Source organism: Meriones unguiculatus, chromosome 1, assembly GCF_030254825.1.
Source record: "Meriones unguiculatus strain TT.TT164.6M chromosome 1, Bangor_MerUng_6.1, whole genome shotgun sequence".
NCBI lineage: Eukaryota > Metazoa > Chordata > Mammalia > Rodentia > Muridae > Meriones > Meriones unguiculatus.
Window position 1 is genome coordinate 44661876 of NC_083349.1, and position 20438 is coordinate 44682313.

Sequence of the window (20438 nt, forward strand, 5' to 3'; positions counted from 1 at the left end):
TGTGTGCTTTATCATCTTGGGTACAACAGCATAAGCTTACCCATTGTAATGCATCTTTGATAAATATTCATGTTTTCTGCTGCATCTCTCAATTTTCGTTTCTGAAAGAATTTTAAAATATGCAACTAACATTGCTTGGCTTATCTGCCTTCAGTTTTATCAGTTGATACTTGACATATTTTAAGTCTGTAATATTTATGTAAGTATCTTATTACACACATTTCAAGTTTATTACCTTCTTATACTTCTATATAGGGCATTTTTTGTCCCTTGTTATATTTATCATAAATGATACCTAATAAAAACTTAGGATTTCTGTATCAGCTTCCACTTGGTAATATTTTATTGCTGTATTTTGCATCTATTTCAGTCTTCTTCTTTCCAGTGCTTTGACTGAGTTGCACATAGTGAAAGCACTTTTTAATTAATTCATTCTGAGAGAACTTCTGCCTTTGAAGTGGTGGATTCATGCATTTGTACCTACTCTAATAATTGACATTTAAGAACTCATTTCTGTCAGTTTTCTTAATATTCACAGTTATTATAAATTTCATCATGCTTTTTGTTTCTCTTCCTTCTTTTCCAATCTCCTTCACAACGTGGTGTGTCTATGTTGGTCTTCATGACCGCAGTGTTGCTGTGCTGAAGGCTGGGGCTCTTTTGATGTTCATCTGTGACTGAGATGGGTTTGCTTGTTTGTTAAACAAAAGATCTAATCTTATTTTTCCATTATTATTATTTATTTTATTTTTATTATTTTTTTACAATTTATTCACTTTATATCCCAGTTGTAGCCCCCTCCCTCCAAGTACCACCTTTCCTAGCTCTTTCCCACCCCCTCCTCCTCTCCTAGTCCACTGAAAGGGAAGTCCTCCTCCGCTACTATCTGACCCTAGCCTCTCAGGTCTCAGCACTGCCTGGATCCTCTTCCTCTGTGGCCTAGTAAGACCACCCTACCAGGGGGAGGTGATCAAAGAGTAGTCAACCAATCGAGTTCATGTCAAAGACTGCCCCTGCTCTCCTCACTTAACTAAGGAACCTACGTGGAGACGGAGCCGCCTATGGGCTACATCTGAGCAGGGGTTCTAGGTCCTCTCCATGAATGGTCCTGGTTGATGCATCAGTCTCTGCAGACCCCCTGGGCCCTGATATTTTTACTTCATTGGTCTCCTTGTGGAGCTCCTGTCCCCTTCAGGTCTTTCTATCTCCCCCTTCTTCCATAAGGAATCCAGCACTCTGCCCAAAGTTTGCCAGTAAGTCTCTGCAATTGCTTCGATCCCCTGATGGGTGTAGTCTTTCAGAGGACATCTATGGTAGGCTCCCATACTGTTCCCTCTCTTCTACTGCTTCTGGTACCCATCCTGTGTGCATGTCTGTTTGTTGTTACATGAACATAAGTGCAGATAGGCATAAAGGCCGGAAGCTGTCGGATTCTCCGAAGCTGGAGCTAAAGGTGATTGTGAGCCGCTTAACACGGATGCTGGAAACTCCTGCAAGAGCAGTGTATGCCCTTAACAGCTGAACCATCTCTCCAGCCCCGGAACTGACCTTTCTGTCTAGACATATTTTTTCTTTGCTTTTGATTGCTTTAAATTTCGCTGTATTTGTGTATTTTCTTCATTAGTTATGTTTGATAGCATATACATTTTTAAAATCTATAGTATTTAGTTTTTCTGAATTCTGAGAAAATTATCTCCATTATTTTCTTCAGGTGTTTTTTTTAATTTAATTTTCATCTCCTTCTAGATCAGTGGTTCTCCACCTTCCTAATGCTTCCTAATGACCCTTTATATGATTTCCCATGCTGTAGTGACCCAAGCCTTCAACCATCTATTTTCATTGCTACTTCATAACTATAAATTTGCTATTGTTATAAATTGTAATGAGTATGTGTTTTCCAATGGTCTTTGGTGATCCCTGTAAAAGGCGCATTTGACCCCTAGGGGGGTTGTCTCCCACAGTTTGAGAATCACCGTTTCAAATAGTCTAGATTGTGCATGTTGGTGTTTTTACTGTTAGGATCCAGTTATTTTCATATTTCTTTTATATTTTTGAGCCCTCAGTGTAATCTTCAACTTTGTTAGCTAATTTTTCTGATTTCATGCATCTTTCTAAAACTTTTGTCAAGTACGATATTTTTTCTTTAGTTGTTTTCACCTCATTAAATTCACTAATTCTGTTAATGTTCTATATGGGTAATTTCTTTCCTAGTTTCCTTAAATATCTTAGCTAGCTTTAATAATAAATTTGTTTTCCAAGATGCAATATTTTGCTACAAATGGTGTATGTTAGTCCGTGGCACTAGACAAGAGTCTGGTTATTTTTAGAACAAGAGAGCTCCCGCCCCTGTGTAGGAGCCATTGGCTCTACTCAGCGATGACCACCTAATCTAGCTCAGTGCTTGAGGAAAGGATCAGGGGGCGCAGAGTTCATGCATAGCACCATAGCACCCCTTTTGACTTATGGTTCTTTTCCATTTCACTAATCAACCTTCCTAAGGGTTTTAAATTTAAATCTTTAGTCCAAAACAGTACCGGAAGAGGTAACATCCCAGACCTAAGTTTAGCCCCCTCCCCCCACCCCCAGGTTGCCTTGAAGATGTTTAGGTAGGAGTGGGCTAGAGTTGTGGAGAATTCTGGCCAGCTGGTTTTCCCCAATAGTCAGCACCAATGGCCATCCTAACAGATCTGCTCTGTCAACGTGTTCGTGACCTAGCAGTGGAGAACTGCAATTAGCAGTTGGTTTCTGAATGAAAAGATAAGCAAGCTTGGCCCCGGAGCAAGGCAAAGTGACAAGCAACAGCCAGCGTGGAGTCCTAACTGTGTCATCCTCCATGGTGATCACTCCTCGGGGCCCTGGTGACCTTCCTCCCACGGTGGCCCACATTCCATATGTTGCTGGTTGGACACCTACTTTAGGGCCCTCCAGAGTTCCTTGGGTTTCAGACGGTATGACTGTCTCCATAACCCACATTTCCCTCTGGTTTTAAACTTGTGAAGATTTGCTTTTGACATGAGGAACCGGTGGCCCACAGCGGTCACCTATCAAGGAAGGGGGCCTTTGTCTCCTCTGTAGCGAGCACAGAGTGCTGGGTAGTGCTGCCAGCACTACATGAAATGTCGATGCTGTGTCTTTTACTGGCTGCCGTGTTAGAGCAGAGTAGAGCTTCTCAACCTTCCTAAGGCTGTGACCCTTTAATACAGCTCCTCATGCTAGGGTGACCCCCAGCCATAAAATTACTTTCACTGTCACTTCATAACTGTGGTCTTGCTGCTATGAATCATAATATAAATATCTGATGTGCAGTATATGAGACCTCCCCCCCAAAAAATTGTGGCCCACAAGCTAAGAACCGCTGAGTAGATGACAAGAATTTGGTCCCGCTCCTTATGGGAATATTTTATAATGTGGTTTTTGACTCCCCAGAAAGTGGATAATGATTAAGGAGACAGTGTGTCTCTGAACAAATCAAAGAACTCGTGGGACTCATAAGAGTAAACTTTAGAATGACACCATATATTCTCGGAAATAAAGATCAGTTTAATGGAATGCTGTTGGACGCAATAAATTTGATGGGTGGGAATTTAAAAGCTCATTGGAAGGACCACGCAAAATTCCTGAGATGTTAATAAGTGGAAAAAAACGGGGGTGCGTGGATGGTTATCTGGTCAGAAGTATTTATAACAAATAATAGGTACTAGAAATGGGAAGATGCAAACAAATGGCATATTTGTCCTTGTCACCCTCAAACTATTAGCTGCCTCATCCTGGTACTTGTCAATGTGATGGTTCTCTGAAAACAATGCAAATGAACCGAAGCCGCGCCAAGAGTGAGCTGCTGCACTGTGTAGGTGGCCTTTGGGGAACTCTCACAGATAATGACTCGGGTCTGAGTTAGTGCCTCTCCTAACAGCATAAAGGCAGCAAACTAAGGCTAAACCCAGGCCACTCAGGTTTTGATAGGAGTCCTGCTGGGCTAGGTCATTATCCATTCATCACATGTGGTTTATGGCAATCCTGGGTCCACAGTGGCCATGATTCTGGCTCTCTGAGTATCCCAGGCCACAAGGCTACTGTAAACACCTTTAGGGTACATTCCAGGCTCGCAGACCTCCTGAATTCTTCTCTTTCTCTCACGGTGGGAATCTCTGTTAGCTATGACACGAAGTGCTGGGGGATGGTTAGGCTGTGGCTGGCTACCTGGACCACGTCAGGTGCCACAGAATCCTTCTCTGGATAGGATGTCCAGTCGGATCCGGTGTCTATCGAAACCTATGTGTTTGTCTATATCCCCTGTTTTTGTCTATTTCTGCATACGTGTATATGTATATACAGAGAAGAGCTGATTGGTTGTCTCTTCTCCTTTGATATTAGTTAAGCCTGGGAGCATAGGATGGGCATCTTTTGCAAGCTACCTAGGTCAGAGAAACAGAGGAGGTAAGCCTGTGGGGAGAGAAGACTGGAAGCAGGCTGAGGAGAGACAAGAGCAAGAAGCGGGAAGAAGACAGGAGGAAAGGGAGCCCTGGAATATGAACCAATCAGGGTAGCTCCTCAGTTCCGTTTCTGATTACTCATCACAGCTTCACTCTCTTCTCAATGTAGGCAGGCACCAGCCAGCTTTTGTGTCTTCGGAACCAGAGCTGCTTTCAGTCTGGTGTGCAGATTTTCTCTCTCATATTCTGGCAGCCTGCTCTTCCCCAGGCACTCCCCTCTCTAACATCTGGGGTCATGTGACAAGGTGAACATCTGGGCACTGTCCCCGGTGGCCATGGGCTCCCCTCCTCACAGGATTGCTGTGGCTCCTGGCCTTCAGGTGCCATGTCTTCCGACTTCAGAGTTCTCCTGGAACTGCCCGAGAGAAGGCAGAACTGAGGGCATGCTGTCACAGGCTGCTTCCATCATCTGGGTGAGTCACAGTACTGACTGCCAGGTTAACTGGGCCCAGCTACAGGGTCCCTTGTGGCTAGGAAAGGTAAGTAGCACATTTCCTGCAAACTCCCCAGTTAAAACAGCTGGACAGCAGAGGAAAAGGGCCCAGTAGGGAAATAAGTCATGGCTCCTAGAGAAAACACTGAGAATGGAAGCCAAAATGATCCTGCAAATACATGTCTGGGCAGCATAAATGATGCACTTCAACTCCCGGAGTTTTACAGTCGTGAGGGCAGAGCCCCCTAAGTATAATCCTCACTGAGTAGCGTGCCTGGGGTAGCCATCGGATAAGTGATTTGCTGACACTAAAGGAGATGACTTCTGAGGCCATCTCACTCTGGAGCGGAAGCTTCTGTCACCAATGACCTGCTGACCTTCACCCAACTAGAGGCGAGTCTTTGGCCTCCCAGACTAGGGCTCTTCACGTTTCACCACACTGCCCTGTGCTGACATAGTTTCTGTGATGTAGTGGCAGTGGCCTTAGGCCACGGGGTCAGGGCCCGGCCAGGTCACCTGAGATCTCCTGCGAAATGGAGAATGGAACTAATAAGGCTTACCTCCACTGGAAGTAAGCTGTGAGGAGTGCTTGCAATGATAGCCCATCCGTTCCAGGCACGTTTTAATAAAGGCTAACTTCAGGTGCAAAGGAACTGACCACAGGTGAATCTTCTAGCTCTAACTGTGAATAAGCCACTGGCATTTCAGTGACACTGCGTTATACGAGGAGGCGAGGCGAGGCACCTGGCTCACGTGCTGTACAGCAGCTGAGCTCTGAACTTCTCACAGAGCTGCAGGGGCCTGGGGCACAAATGCTTCTCATCTGCTCGGGACCCTTGCAATGTAAACTGTCTGGGGATGAGCTTCCGGCCCTTTGAAAAGTCAGGCAGGAGAGTCACAAAAGGAGATGATTTGAAGTTGATGATAGAAGGCCCAGCTGTGTGTCCGAGTCCCACAAATCTGTCCCACAGACTCCCTACAAGACAGCCAGCTTGCCATGCCAGGCCGTGCCCGTTTGCGTAGGGGAAGGGGCATTCCAGAACTTAACTCTTCAGTTGCATGGTTTTGCTGAATACACAGGTAACTAAGACACTGGGCTGCGCACGCGTTCCGGGGCCTCTGCGCAAGGATGTGGTCTACAGATGTTCTCTGTTGATGGTAGGCTACCACCAAACCAGGAGGCCCCTGAATTACAAATCACAATCCATGTTTTAGCTGAAGAACTGCTGGGCTACAGCAGATGCTCACAGTGTGCCATTGGCTGTCTGGAAACTTTCAAGGCATTTGAGCACTGTGAGGTGCTCAAGGTCCTAGTGAAGTTCTGTGGACTTCAGGATCTGTACCACATGCCTTCACTTCTCCCGTTGGGGGCTACTGACTCTAAGTTCCCCAGGCTTAGCCCAAGCCTGCTAAGATTTATAAAACCTGGGGGAGGTTTGCAAATAAAAAAAAAATCTAAAGCAAACTATCCAAACTTATTAAATAAAAATGTTTTATCTTAATAAATACACGTTAGAAACACCCTATAAGGGCAGGTGCTATACTCAGCTTTTTGTCACTGTAAAAAACACCTAAGAGAATCATGTAGAAGGGAGGAGAGTTTATCCTGGTCCATAGTTTCCATGGATCCAGGCTGTAGTCACTGGGTTCCATTAGTATGGGGGCCTGTGGTGAAGCAGAGCATTGTGCTGTGTGTGTGAGGGGGGGAGGATTGGTGCGTGGTGGAGCAACCCTTATCATCTCAAAGTATCAGGAAGCAAAGAGAAAAGAAGTAGAAGATGCGTCCTGTCTTAGGTACAGTTTCTATTGCTGTGATTAAACACCATGACCAAAGTAACTTGGGGGAGGAAAGGGCTTATGTAGCTTATATAGCTCCACAGTCTATCACTGAGGAAATCAGGACAGGAACTCAGACTTCCAACTTTCTTTTCTTTCTTTTTTTTTTTTTTTATAAAGATTTATTCCGCTGAGACTTATGGCCAACTGTTGGGAAGAGTGCATGGAATCTTATGTAAGAAGTGGGAAATAGTAGGAGCTGGAGAGGACAGGAGCTCCACAAGGAGAGCAACAGAACCAGAAAATTTGAACACAGGGGTCTTCCCAGAGACTCATACTCCAACCAAGTACCAGGCATGGAGATAACCTAGAACCTCTGCACAGATGTAGCCCCTGGCGGTTTAGTGTCCAAGTGGGCTACATAGTAATGGGAAGAGGGACTGGCTCTGACATAATCTGATTGGCCTCCCCCTGGGGGGGAGCAGCCTTACCAGGCCACAGAAGATGACAATGCAGCCACTCCTGATGTGATCTGATAGACTAAGATCAGAAGGAAGGAGAGGAAGACCTCCCTTCTCAGTGGACTTGGGGAGGCGCATTCGTGAAGAAGGGGAGGGACGGTGGGACCGGAAGGGGAAGAGGGAGGGGCTTATGGGGGGATACAAAGTGAATAAAGTGTAATTAATAAAATAAAATTAAATTTAAAAAAGAATATCACAAAAAAAGATTTATTATGTATACAATGTTGTATCTGCATGTACACCTGCGTGCCAGAACAGGGCACCAGATCTCATTGTAGATGATTGCGAACCACCATGTGGTTGCTGGGAATTGAACTCAGAACCTCTGGAAGAGCAGCCGGTGCTCTTAACCTCTAAGCCATTCTCCAGCCACTTTCTTATAGGACCCAGAACAACTAGTTCATAGGAGGCCCACATTAACTGGTAATTAAGAAAATGCCTTACCAATCCTAATGAAGTCTCCAAATAATGAGGAAGAGTAGGCCCCAGTTAGCCATCTTTTGTGACCAAATAAAGCTTCCAGCACTGGGATTGGGTTCCATCCATTTGAGATGTTGGCAATCCAGGAACATCCCCAAACAATCCAGGCTGTTGGCAAGATAATAGGTTGCTGTCTACAAACTGACAAGGCCATATTACTTAAGACAACACACAACTCACTGAACATGGCGAGGAAGAGCTGGTGCCTACAGAGAACTGTCACACCCATGTTCAGGGAAGGAACGCGGCAGACTACCAAAAGAGAAACAAACACCAACCCAACCACAAAACCTTTGATTTAAAATCTGCCCTACCTGCAAAATATGCTCGGGCAATAACGGTACAAAGTTTGTGGAAGTAATCAACCAATGTCTGACTTGCCTTAAGGCCCTCTCCATGAGATGGACCCCTTCCTGACACCACTTGGGTGACTAAAATAGCCCAGAGATTTACAGTAACACTAAATACTAGGTCTAAAAAAAAAAGAATAATAAAATGACTCCTAATGATATTCTTCTATATTCATTGATTAGTTCCTTCGTCAGCTGTCATCAGAGAGGCTTCCTTCTTCAGCAGATGGGAACAAACACAGAGACCCACAGCCAGAAGTTAGGCAGACAGAGAAAGAGAGACTTTGGAACACACAGCTCTAAATGAGATGTCTCCATCCTATCCCGCCCCTCAGAGCTCAGGGAACCTTGCAGAAGAGGAGGCAGAAGGAATGTGGGAGACAGAGGGGACAGAGGACATCAGGAGAACAAGACCCTCTGCATTAACTGAGCAGAGCCCATATGAACCCACAGAGACTGAGGCAGCAACCACAGGTCCAACCCAGGCCCGCCCCGATCTGAAGGGCCCTCTGGTTTAGAACTCGGCGCCAAGATAACCATCTCCAAAGATCTTTGGAAGCCAACAAATCATTATTATGCTAATTGAAAAACTTGAAGCAAATGTTTTATTTTAATGATTATCTGTGAAAAAAAATGCTTTACAAGGCTTGCTTTATGGCTAGAGACATTTTCTCAACAGAGGGTCCCTCCTTTCCAATGACTCTAGCCTGTGTCTAGCCAACATATAACTGGGCCCTTTTCACCTTGACACACAAACACTGACTGTTAAGCCATAACCTTTCCTTTCTTGTTCCTCCCCAAGATCACACAATCAGAAGATGCCCCAATATAAAACACTCTACAAAGTTAAAAAGTTCCACAGCCTTTAAAAGTTCGGTCTGTTTTAAATATCCAGGCTCTTAAAAAAAAAAAATCAAAGACTTAAAATCTAATGTTTCTCAACTGTGGGTTTCTATAACATTAAAGAAAAAAAAAAGGTTAAATACTGTCATACTTCAAGATGGAAGAAAAGGCCCTCACAATCAAATCAAAGCAAAATTACTCCAACTGTGCAAATGACTCAGTGTCCAGCATCTGGGGTCTACTCTCCATCTATGCGCTCCTCCAAATTCCCTGAGTCAAGTCTCCCTCTGGCTCCGCTCTCTGTAACGTGCGCTACTTGTCTTCTAAGCTCAGGCTAGCTCCACGCAATGGCTGCTGCTGTTCTCGGTGGTCCCGTGGTACTGCCATCCCCCAAACGCTGGCGTCTTCTGCTGCAGCTGGGCTGCACTCTCACTGATACCCTCTCCTGAGCTCTCGTCACAGTTCCACGTCTCGGCTTGTTGCACGACCTCTTCAATCTTGGGCTCTCAACTGTTACTGACGATGCCCCTTCACTAATGGCCTCTGCCGGTCCCTCACAGTGCCAAGCCTCAGCTGCTCATCATGACCTTCATGGCTTCAGGGCACCTAGGTGACTCTTACACTAGGTGACTCAATCTCAGCTGCCAGAGGCAGGTTCAACCTTTCCCAACACAGCTTCTGCTATTTCACCTCAGCGACGTCAGTCTCTTCTGAATCCCCACTAATTTCTTAGTTCCAGCATCTATTGTCCGAGCGAAGCAAAATTTTCACTTTAGTTGTTCTAGTTGCCTGTTAACCACAACCAATTCTTCAGCTACAGCTGACCAGACACCTTGGATTCTTCACAAAAGTGGTCCCAGAGAGTCCTTGATTCCCTCTGAAACTTCATAAGCCAGGCCTCCATCTTCTGTGCTGCTCTCAACATTCTTATTTTCCAAGAGCTCAAAGAAAAACTCACCAAGCTTTGACCACTCAAAGGCTTTTCTGGCCCTAACTTCCAAGGTCCTTCCACAAGTTTTCCAAAACCAACATGATGAGGCCTGACAGAGCAATACCCCATTATCCTGGTACCGATTTCTGTCCTAGTTAAAGTTTCTATTGCAATGATGAAATATGACGAAAGTAACTTGAAAAAGAAATGGCTTATTTATCTTATATTTTTATAAGATATATATATCAATGAGGGAAGTCAAAACAGGTACTCAAACAGGGCAGGAACCTGGAGGCAGAAGCCGATCTCAAAGAATATGTGTGTGTGTGTGTGTGTGTGTGTGTGTGTGTGTGTGTAGGTATTAGTTACTGGCTTGCTCCTTATTGCTTGTTCAATATGCTTTCTTACAAAACTCAGGTCCACCAGCCCAGGGCTGGCCCCATCCACAATAGGCTCAGTATCAGTATTCCCACATCAATCACTAATTAAAAAAAAAAAAAGTCCCACAGGCTTGCCAACAGCCTGATCTTATGGAGGCATTTTCTCAAACTGAGGCTCCTTCTCTCAAGTGGCTCTAGCTTATCAAATTGACAATTAGCCAGCATAGGTCCCAACTTTCTTTTGAGGGCACCTTCCATGAAAAAGGCTCTATCACTCCCATCTACTAAGGTTCCACCATTTTTCAGCAGTACCCCATTCTGGAGAGCAAGCCTTCAACAACAAGCTTACAAAGTAGAGCACCAGGGTTTCTTTTGCACAAAGAGAGATTCTTTTGAACTCAAGCCTAGAACATAATGGCATCATGAGGACCAGAACCAGGCCTTCTTCACCCTTCTCTTCAAACTATGGCCACTTATAATAATGAAGACACATAAAAGCATGCTATACCTATTCATTTCCATCCTTGATCTCACATATAACCATTTTCTGCCAGGTCCTGAGGCCTCAGAGTGCACATGCTAGAGATTTGATCCACTCTGGAGAGGATGGATTTGAGAATGAAGCCAGTATTGACCCTGGAAGTAGCGTAGAACCATTTGGAAAGGCATTTCTTGGGGTTGTAGGTAACTGGACTCGCAGGATTTTCCAAAGAGCATCCCGAGAACATTGGCCAGACACAACGATTTCACAGTTTTACCGTCTGCCAGGGGGGCCGACATCCTAAGACTGGGTCATACGATCATTGTGTTACAGTGGTAGGATGGCCAGCACGTCAGACGTGTCCCATCCAGTTCGTAACATTGCACACTGCACAGCGTCCACCCCCGGAACACCTTCATCCTCTCTAATAGAGATTTCCTGCGTGTTGAAGAGTAGGCTCTCCCCCGCGTTCCTACCCTCCTGCCCAGGGAGGGCTAGTCTACTGTCTCTGATTTGACTCTGCTGGGTGCCTCCCCTAAAAAGCACGCTACAGCGTTTGTCCTTTCGGGTCTGAATTCTTTCACTTGGTGTAACATCTCTGAGGTGAGACCGGAGCTTAATGTGGATCCCGATTTCCTTCCACTGTACGGATAACGTGTTTCACTCATCCGTCTGTTGTGAGGTGTTCTGGATTGTTTTTGCGTTTTGCGTTTTTTGGATAAAGCTAGCACGAACATCAGTACAAACGCAGGCGCGCACCGCTAGTGACAATGATGCGCCCTGAGAGGTGCAGGTAGGTGAATGTGTCTTGTGCCAGCACAACAGACGGCACCCACAAAGACCTAGACAGCAAAGGACAGTCGCTCCACACGGCCTTCAGACGCAGTGAGGAGATATACGTTTGTTCCGTGAGACCATAGCCAGAGTAACAACAGATTTAAACAACAGATTTACAGCCTAATTTAAAATGAGTGTAAAGTGTACACTCTAAAATAATAGGAAACGTTGCAGATACATGAGCAAGCCAGTCACTCATTATCGAGTATAATTTATGTGCACAACGATCAGCGCTTTCCTTTTGTTTTATGTGTTTACTTACATTAGCATCACCACAAACCTGTGGGTAACTCTCGCCCTTTGACCTCAGTGGACCAGGGCACACTAGGCAATAGGAGCCTGTGAGTTTCCTTTGAACCCCATGGGGCCGACTACCGTGGGGCCTGAGGCCCACCACTGACCAGACAGACCATCCTCAGCTGCACATGGCTGCATCTGAGTCTCTGATTTTGAGCTTTTGGAATGACAAGTTTGACTTTTTAAAGGAACCACTAAACTGCTCCCATAGCACTCACCAAACCGTTTTCATAGCACTAACAAGTTGCTTCTGGGGGTGGAGGTGAGGCTGTGGTCTCTGTTTATGAACCGCACTGTTCAGATTCTCTCCTGGAGAGTGACAGTGAACAGTTAGTGTGATGACGTCTTTGAGTGGTGCTGAAGACCTATCGATGACTCCATAGCCATTCCGTAAGGACCCTGTGTTGTGGGGAAGCTGGGAATGAGCCACCTACCTGCCGGTAGAGGAGGCTGCCGCGTGAGTTCGGCAGGCTGGTGTCAAAAGGGCTGTAGCTCCAGGCCGGCAGCCCTGGAGGAGTAGCTCTGAGCAGAAATGGGCTATCTCCATGCTTCCATGTAGCATGCTGAGTGACTCACTTCCCTGGCCAAGGCCTCATCATCCCTCAGGACCAGTTCCCACTCCCCTACTTTCACAATTCAGACTCTGCCTCTTCTTTCTCTGGGCAGGAACCAGGGCCCCCTTATGTGTGAGCTCTCCACAGTGTCTTTTAAATACTGTATCAGAGGTAGTGAGCTATCGCCCGCACCCAACAGCCACCTGGAAAACTTATTAAACCTCTGGGTGCCACCATCTTGCTAGAATTTCCACTCAGCTCTGTGTGTGGTACTTCTACAACATGCTTTTCTTACTTCAAAGATTTTATTAGTCTTCTTTAGTGACTCTGCTTGTGTGGGAGAGGGCCACAGAGTACCTGCACAGATCATGTGACAACTCTTTGGCGTCCTCTCCTTCTGCCATGTACATCCTGAGCATCGACTGCAGTCATCAGTCTAGCTGGTCCCATAAAATGTGCAGGAGAAAAAGCCCTGGGAAGTATATTCTAAGGCCAAGTCTTAGTTCTTTGAAGATGAGCCACCTCATTTTATTTTACCTATAGTTGGTGTACAATAAATGTTCATGTAAGAATGAATGAATACAGGAACCAATGAGTAAAACTGTAATCTGTCTCCTCCTCTGTCAAATGAGCTGACTGGCAGTTCTTTCTGCTTTCCCCTGCTGAAATTTCTCATTCAACAATCAAAGCGGAGTTATTTTGCCTCCGAATACTAGGATCTTAGCACCGTACAATCCAGCAACTCAAGCACACAAAACTGGATGGAAGACAGTGCTAACGAGGATTTGGTCCAAGCTAACATGAAAAAGAGTCAGGATTTGTGAAGATCTACAGTTTAGTAAAGTACCAATTTTGCCACGGGCTGGAGACACAAGGAGAAACATCCACAATTTGCCTGTGTCTATTTATGGCGACTTGGCAGTATGCTCCAGATTTAGGGAGCATTATGGGAAAATGGAGGGCACTGGGGGTGGGGGGAAAGGTGAGGAGTTCATCTGCTCTCAGTTTACCTGGGGCACGACAAGGGTCAGCAATTCCGACTCTGCTACAGTGACTTCCTGGTGACAGAAGGCAGGCGGCGCCTTCCAAGCCTGCTTGTTCTACCGCTGGGCTGCACGTCCCTCCATCACGGGCACCTTTCGCTCCTTCCCCTACAGATTTTGAGGCGGTTCCAGTTTCTCATAAGCACTGTGGCCTGAGAAAAATGAAGGCATCCATTACTTCTAACCTCTTAGCATTTCAGAGGGAAAAGGTTGGCCATGGCTGCCAAGATCCAGCAAATATTTGGTTAGCTTGGAAAGAATGGACACTCATTTTCCAGCTCTCACAGATTTCTGTATGCCCAGTTTCTTTTATTAAAAAAAATGTTAAATCCAGAGATAAAGTCGAATGGCACCCCAGGCTCTCAGCATTCATCTGTATCCCGGGGAGCAGAACCCGAGATCTAAACAAAGAAAATCTCCATCAACAGAACTCATGAATTCCCTCTAGGAACCGGGCCCTCGGCAGCAGAGGGGTGGACAGGACGGCCCCTCTCTGCAGCTTGCTTTGCGGGAATATTTACGGAGAGCCTCTCTCAACTGAGGGGGTCGGTCGGTTGCTACAAATCCGCTGCCACTGTCTCTTGCTTTTGTACAATGTGTGAATTAAGAATACTTAAAAAAAACCCTCTGAAATGGTTAGAAAAAAAATTTTAATGATGCGGTCTGCATACGAGGGGGAGGTTTCAGATTTGCTGGTCGCAATGACGTTCCGGGGAACACAACCACACCTGTGCACCTGTGCCTTGTCCACAGCGTCTTTGAACTACGGTGGTAGAGTAGGTGAAACAGAGACCAGGTGGCGCTCCATATAGAAATTATACACCACCTGGCGCTTTGCAGCAGTTTGTGGACCCCAGGGGTAGGGGGTGAAAGACTTGGTGTTCTCCGTTGCCTCAAGTAAGAACTGTAAAATATATGTGCACAGTAAAATAATTATAAAGCGAACACCTGGGTATCCTAGCGCTTGGACGGAGAGATGAAGCATCGTCCCTCAGCAATTCTGTGTCCCAAGAGCCCAGCATCAGGACTCTTAGTGCTGGTATTTTTCTTGCTTCCCTTTGTAACGCTAGCACCTGAACCAGGCAACTGAACTGAGTTTTGCTCGTTTCAAAGTAGCAATTATAATAAAGCTACACTGAATGGTCATTTTCAGGCTTCTCTTGATCAAGTCTGAGGCTGCCGTGTGTGGCTTGGGCCCTGTGACCTCCTTCGCAGGGTATCTTTCATGACACCATTCAGTCAAGGCTCACTGGTTCATTTCTACTGTCAGCGGGTAGTTGAGTCATTTCTAGTTTGGAACAGTTGTGAACAGTACTGCTCCGTACACCTTGCACCTGAGGTACCCTGGAGGCCAGACTCCCGGCAGAGGAATGGCGTTGGTGGGACATGGGGACCTACCTGCCATCAGCTCTCCCTCTTACTGCCAAACCGTTCCCTTGGCGGCTGGAACAAGTCACATCCACAGAAACTGTGACTCGAGGAAGTAAAGGCGTTCCTTTACCCTTCCTGTCAGGGCCTGCTCTCTGACCTCACCCAGTGAGGTGCCCAGCCACTGTCCAGCCTCCCTTAAATTGCTAAGTCTTCAGAAGGTAGTGAGGGGTCCGCTTCCTACAAACGCTCTTCAGAAGAAACATTTCCTTTTGATCCTAAAACAGCATCTGACTATGTAGCCCAGGACGGCCCCAAACTCACAACTGTGGCTTTGCCTCCTGAGTATTTGGCCTGCAGGCAGGTGCCAGCCCTCCCGGCTGATTCAGTGAGTCTTGTAAGTTCCCGTGCTTGGTCAAGCCATCCTGACCACCCTCCCTGACGCACGGGCATGGAGCAGCGGTTCTCAATCTTCCTAATGCTGCAATTCTTTTAAGAGTTTTCCAAATATTGTGGTGACCCCCAACCGTAAAATTATGTCACTGTTACTTCATAACTATAATTTTGCAATTCGTAACTGCGCTGAGCTGTAATGCAAATCTCGGATATGCAGAACACTGACCCAGGGGTGGAGAACCACTGGCAGAGAGGAGGCAGGGCACAACTAGGGGTGAGCTGGGCTTCTGCGAGCAGAACGCCAGGGCAGGAACCAGCGTTCCCACAGGGCACCAGGGACTCTGACCCCGATCCCAGAAGCTGATGGAGCTGTGCCTGTCTCCAGAAGGCTTTAGGAAAATGGAGCCGAAAGCCCACCCCTCCCACCAGCATGGAAGCCGAGCACCTGGGCTAGCAGGCACGGCAGGCATTGCTGAAGCATGATGTGGCGCTGCACTGAAAGCACAAATAAACCCCCGGCCCTTGCACACATTTATCCAGTTTGTGAAGTGGATTAATAGAATAACCAATAAAACATGTATAAAAGCTTTAATTAAATGTGATGAAATAAAACTTCATGTTTTATTTATGGACACTCCCAACATGTAAAGGATTCGGGGAGACATTCATTTTTACTGCCATTTCGTCCTCATATCTATAATTAAATCCAGGCTTCAGTTCTGGCCCAAAGCGATGCGGCATTTTAAAGCTGGCCTTGGAACCCCCACCCCCATCTGCTCTTAATTATAATTACCATCCCCAATACAGAGGGGGCTGGTGACAGAACAAAACAGAACAATAAAACAAACAAACAAACAACACTGGATGCCGCTGTGTTTCAAAGTGACGCGCTGAAGGAGTGCTTTAGGCCGGAGGGGCACCCTCTATTTCCAGTTTTATTCTGTGCCAAGTACACAATCCCTTCATTTCACTTTTGACATAAAAAAGGACTTCATGAAACAAGACAAAATAACTTACGATTATATGAAACATAACTGTGACAAATCGCAAAACTATACATATTAATAGAAAAAAAAAGTGTACCTAATTCCTTAAAAGATTTACGACAATAAGCACCACATGTGCCTCTACAGTCAAACCGGCCCATATCCAGGATGATATACGTAGCCTGTTTCTCTACGTGAGCATATATAACAATGTACGAGGGCCTGTGTGATTTATGGAAAACACATTTCCACTTTTGTTTCCCCCAAAGTGCTTTATGTCAGCAACGTTGCAGAGGAGGCTTCTCTATCTGTATAAAATAAATCTCTCCACTTTTACACTCACCGTTGCATCCAACGAGTTTGTTTCTTTCTTTCTCCCTGTCTCTGTTACTTTATCCACAGCAATAACAACATTGGTCTACACAGTCAAATCTAATCAAACACCAAATAATAAAACTGAACACTATCAATACTTCCAGGCATTAAGGGTGTATCTGTGCGTTGTGGGGAAGAGTTTGTGACAGGGAGACTGGTTAGCCCTGTTCTGAGCTTGTTTAAGTGAACTAGTGCTTTTGGCAGTTGGGTCTCTTGAGGACCGATTCTTAAGTGAAAAACAAGGTTTCTGATGGACGATATCACATAGTACCTTGGTTATCAGTCACTCACCTGGGCCATGGGGTGGAGACCCATGTGAGGGACCATCGCTCACAGGGCCGGGAAATATTTAAGCAGTTCTTAAGTGCTGGTAAGAGGGCAAACTCCAAACGGTAGTTTGATGTTGTCTCTTTAGAAAGTTACTGCAATGGATGAAGAATGAAATGTCTCTAGGTAGACTGATCTTTTTTGCGTAATAGGATAATTGGCTTTGTGTGTTTTCAGGAGCACTAGTTTTTATTGTTGTTGTTTGCATTTTTTGTTTTTAAAGGGGAATGATGATTCCATTTGGATGTATATGAGAATTGTTGCTCATCAGGACAGAAAGGGCCTAGAAACAGAAGGGAATAATTTATGTTTCTGAGTTCTGACTTCACTGTTTCAAAATACTGATGGACCCAAAAGGCCAAAGCAAGGACAGACAGCTTGTGCAATCTGAAGGACTCTGAAGGACCCTGAATGTGCCATGTCGCTAGGCCATTCCCAGACCAGAACACACTGGAGGGCCTCTGACAGGCTGCACTGGGCCTGGCTCCAGGCACACTTTTTTTTTTTCCCTGACAGCAAGGATATCTCTTTGGGGTTGTGAGTCGGGCCTGGAGGTCTGACCTAGTGACCCTGCTGACACCAGATCCTCCTTGGTTCCCTCCTACCTAGGTGACCCAGAACAGGAACAGTGCCATGTGGAGAATGGCCACAAGTCCAGATCCTGGCTCACAAAGCCTCACATCTCCACCACTGGAAGAGCTGTCTGTCACGGTCCTGTGGTGCACTGCTTGCCATGACTCTCCTCCTACTTAAATAAATCCGTAAGAGTGGGGTCTCCGTTCTTTCTAGAGTGTGACAGGGGTCAAATGAGGGTTGTTTTTAATCAAGCAGTGTTGATGCATGTGTGTTCATGCTTAGACCAAGCGCAGCAACCCACAAGGTCTAGAAGGCTGGTAGTTCCTAGCAGCCTGAGTGCTCACCTGCAGAGGAAGCCCTTAAAGCTCAGAAGACCAAAGAGAATCCAAAGCCTTGTGACTCAGATGCTTACATTATGGCTTCCCCTAAGGGCATGGCCTCTTCAGCAACACCAGACCAAACAATGTGCGTAAGAAGATAACCCACACTCGGTTCTTTAATCAACCCCATTTAGCGGCATCTTGGGGCAAATCATGGGATGAAGTGGAGGCCTGCTGATTTGGGGCCAGACTCATAGTTCTGTCTATTAGGATACGAGCAGTCTAGGGACCTGAGGTCTGACATGAGCTGTTTAACTGTGTCATTGAACATCATGATGATCTCAGTTTCTGAAGAACTTGGCCTCAGTTCTGTTTAAAAGAAGAAAGAAGAAAGAAGAAAGAAGAAAGAAGAAAGAAGAAAGAAGAAAGAAGAAAGAAGAAGAAGAAGAAGAAGAAGAAGAAGAAGAAGAAGAAGAAGAAGAAGAAGAAGAAGAGAAAAAGTAAAGTCCTAAAACATGATTGTTGGAGCTGGCCAAGTTTTTGGAGTATGGCCTATTTGTGTAGCATTTGTCCTAGAACATAGGGTCTTTTTAAAAGTGTTTCTCTAAAAGTGTCACCAGGAAATGAGGTCTTGTTTAGGCTAATCATAAAAAAAAAATAAATGGTTTTATGTTATGTGAAAAATCCCAGGCCTTTTAAGCAGAGTTCCAAAATGTCTCTTTCTTGAAAAATGTCTCTTTCTTGAAAACCATCTTGAAAAATCCATAGACATTAGTCTCATTTTTGAAAAGCTGAGATGTGTACTTTTTGCACATCCCTGAATCTTTCCCAAGAGCTGATAAAATCTGGTGAATGATTGCCACGTCTGAGCCACAGTGAGGAAGAAAAAAAATGTATAAAAGCAGAGAAAGCCATATAGAGGAGACACACAGGTGAGTGGATCCTTTCAAGGAACTGGGCAGAAGCCACAAAAAATAACTGGGCAACAGGTGCCCTTGGAACACTCCACACAACTCCATGGGTGCCAGCTCTTCCGTTTCCTGGTCTGTCCCAGGCAGAGCACCAGAGCAATGCATGAACCGTTCCAGTGAAAAGGTTTTCAAGGTCAATTACAGAGCCATCAATACATGAGAGTAGTTTTTCTTGAGACACGGTTTTATTATGTAGCTCTGACTGGTCTGGAACTCACTGTGTAGACCAGGCTAGCTTCAAGTGCCTTCCTTGTGCTGGGGGTAAAGGTGTACACCACCACACTCAACATATGAGGGTTCTTGCCATAGTCCTGGAGGCGGACACATGTGTGCATGTGTGCCTGTGTGTGTGCCTGTGTTTTGATCATCTTGTTTCCCACAGATAACCTTTGCTAAACTGCAAAGCTAGGCCAGGAAGAGGTATAGCCGTGATATGTATCTGGGGGTGATTAAAATGGTAATGACTTCTACCAACAGAACAAACCTTTAAATATTTTTCCTTTGAAAGCAGATGTAAATAACAGGTCTTTAAAGTTCAAAAACAAAGTAGGTTGCCAAATAGAAGACCTTATTTTGTCACTGGAGGCGCAACTGAGAAGCACAGGCTAGGTAAGACAAATGGGAAAAGCCAGTTTGAGAGAGTCCAAGCCACACCATGCTTCGGGCATAAGACTGCCCTCACCGTTCATGGCTGTGCATCATTCAGTCATGAGAGAAAACACGGGTGAGGCAGCACATTATGTCTCTGGTAACGAGGCTGTCTTCCTCTCTTTGACTCTTCAGCAAGGATCATCCAGTTCATGTGCATGTTCACTAGTGTCTGTTGAGAGCTGAAAGCCAGGAAGTAACTCTAAATTCCCTTTCAACAGAAATTCGTGCTGGTCACCTGGCCCAGCAAACGGAGGGAAAACAGAAAAGGTGCAAGCATTCCCAAAAGCCAGACCTGACCATCCAGTCCTGCCTTCCACAGACCTAGTGACCCTACTGGCTCCATGGATTTGGTTGACATTCTTCACACAGCTTGTGAGAGTCTTGAAAATTAGAGGTGACGAGTGACTTAAAGATCCTGGCTGTGCTGGAGGGACCCAGGGACCTTTCAGCCTTCGGTGTACACAGAGGAGAGCTGGCTAGGACAGCGATCCACAGCGCTGAGCTGCAAGAACGTGGGATCTTCAGGGCCGCTGCGAAGAGATTCCCCAAAGAGGCTTGACGAAGCTGAAGGCAAGTCATACACTGGAAGGGAAAACAAAGGCAGTTAGCCCCTGCTCCAGGTGGCCTCAGTGGCTAGCCTCTACATCCATGCCACCTACAAGATGCTAGGGGTGTCCTCAAGGAACAGAATAGGAGAAGAGGCTGGTTTGCACGGGGCACGCTAAAACGTGCCATATCACAAACTATGGCCTCAGCAGAAGTAAAAGTGTTTTAGGGAGGAATGAGGATGACCTCAGAAAGGGGACAAGAGTAGAGTCATGGGGAAGAGCGGGCTTCACAGATGGCGAAGTAAGGAAAGACTATCTCAAAAGAAGGTGATAAGAGCTAGGGCAGTGAAGGGGGGCATGTGGGATAAGGAGAGTGAGTGTAAGCCAGGACAAGGGTAAAAGGTAGGGAAGACAAGTGCAGGAAGTCTGGAGTACCTAACTAAATACTGCGTAAAGTCATGAAGCCTCTGTGCTGGGCCAGAGAAGACAGCTCCCGAGTTG

At 45.8% G+C, this 20438-nt stretch overlaps 1 protein-coding gene across 2 annotated transcripts in view; it reads right to left on the minus strand.

Annotated features, from left to right (window-relative positions):
• Positions 1 to 15782: 15782 nt before the first annotated feature.
• Positions 15783 to 20438, minus strand: part of Glis3 (GLIS family zinc finger 3) — a 422140-nt gene continuing 417484 nt past the window's right edge. For both annotated transcript variants that reach the window (XM_021634256.2, XM_060388073.1), the window contains one exon: positions 15783 to 19971. In XM_021634256.2, coding sequence (XP_021489931.1) covers positions 19835 to 19971 — 137 coding nt within the window. In that variant the 3' untranslated portion in view covers positions 15783 to 19834. The remainder of the gene's footprint in view (positions 19972 to 20438) is intronic.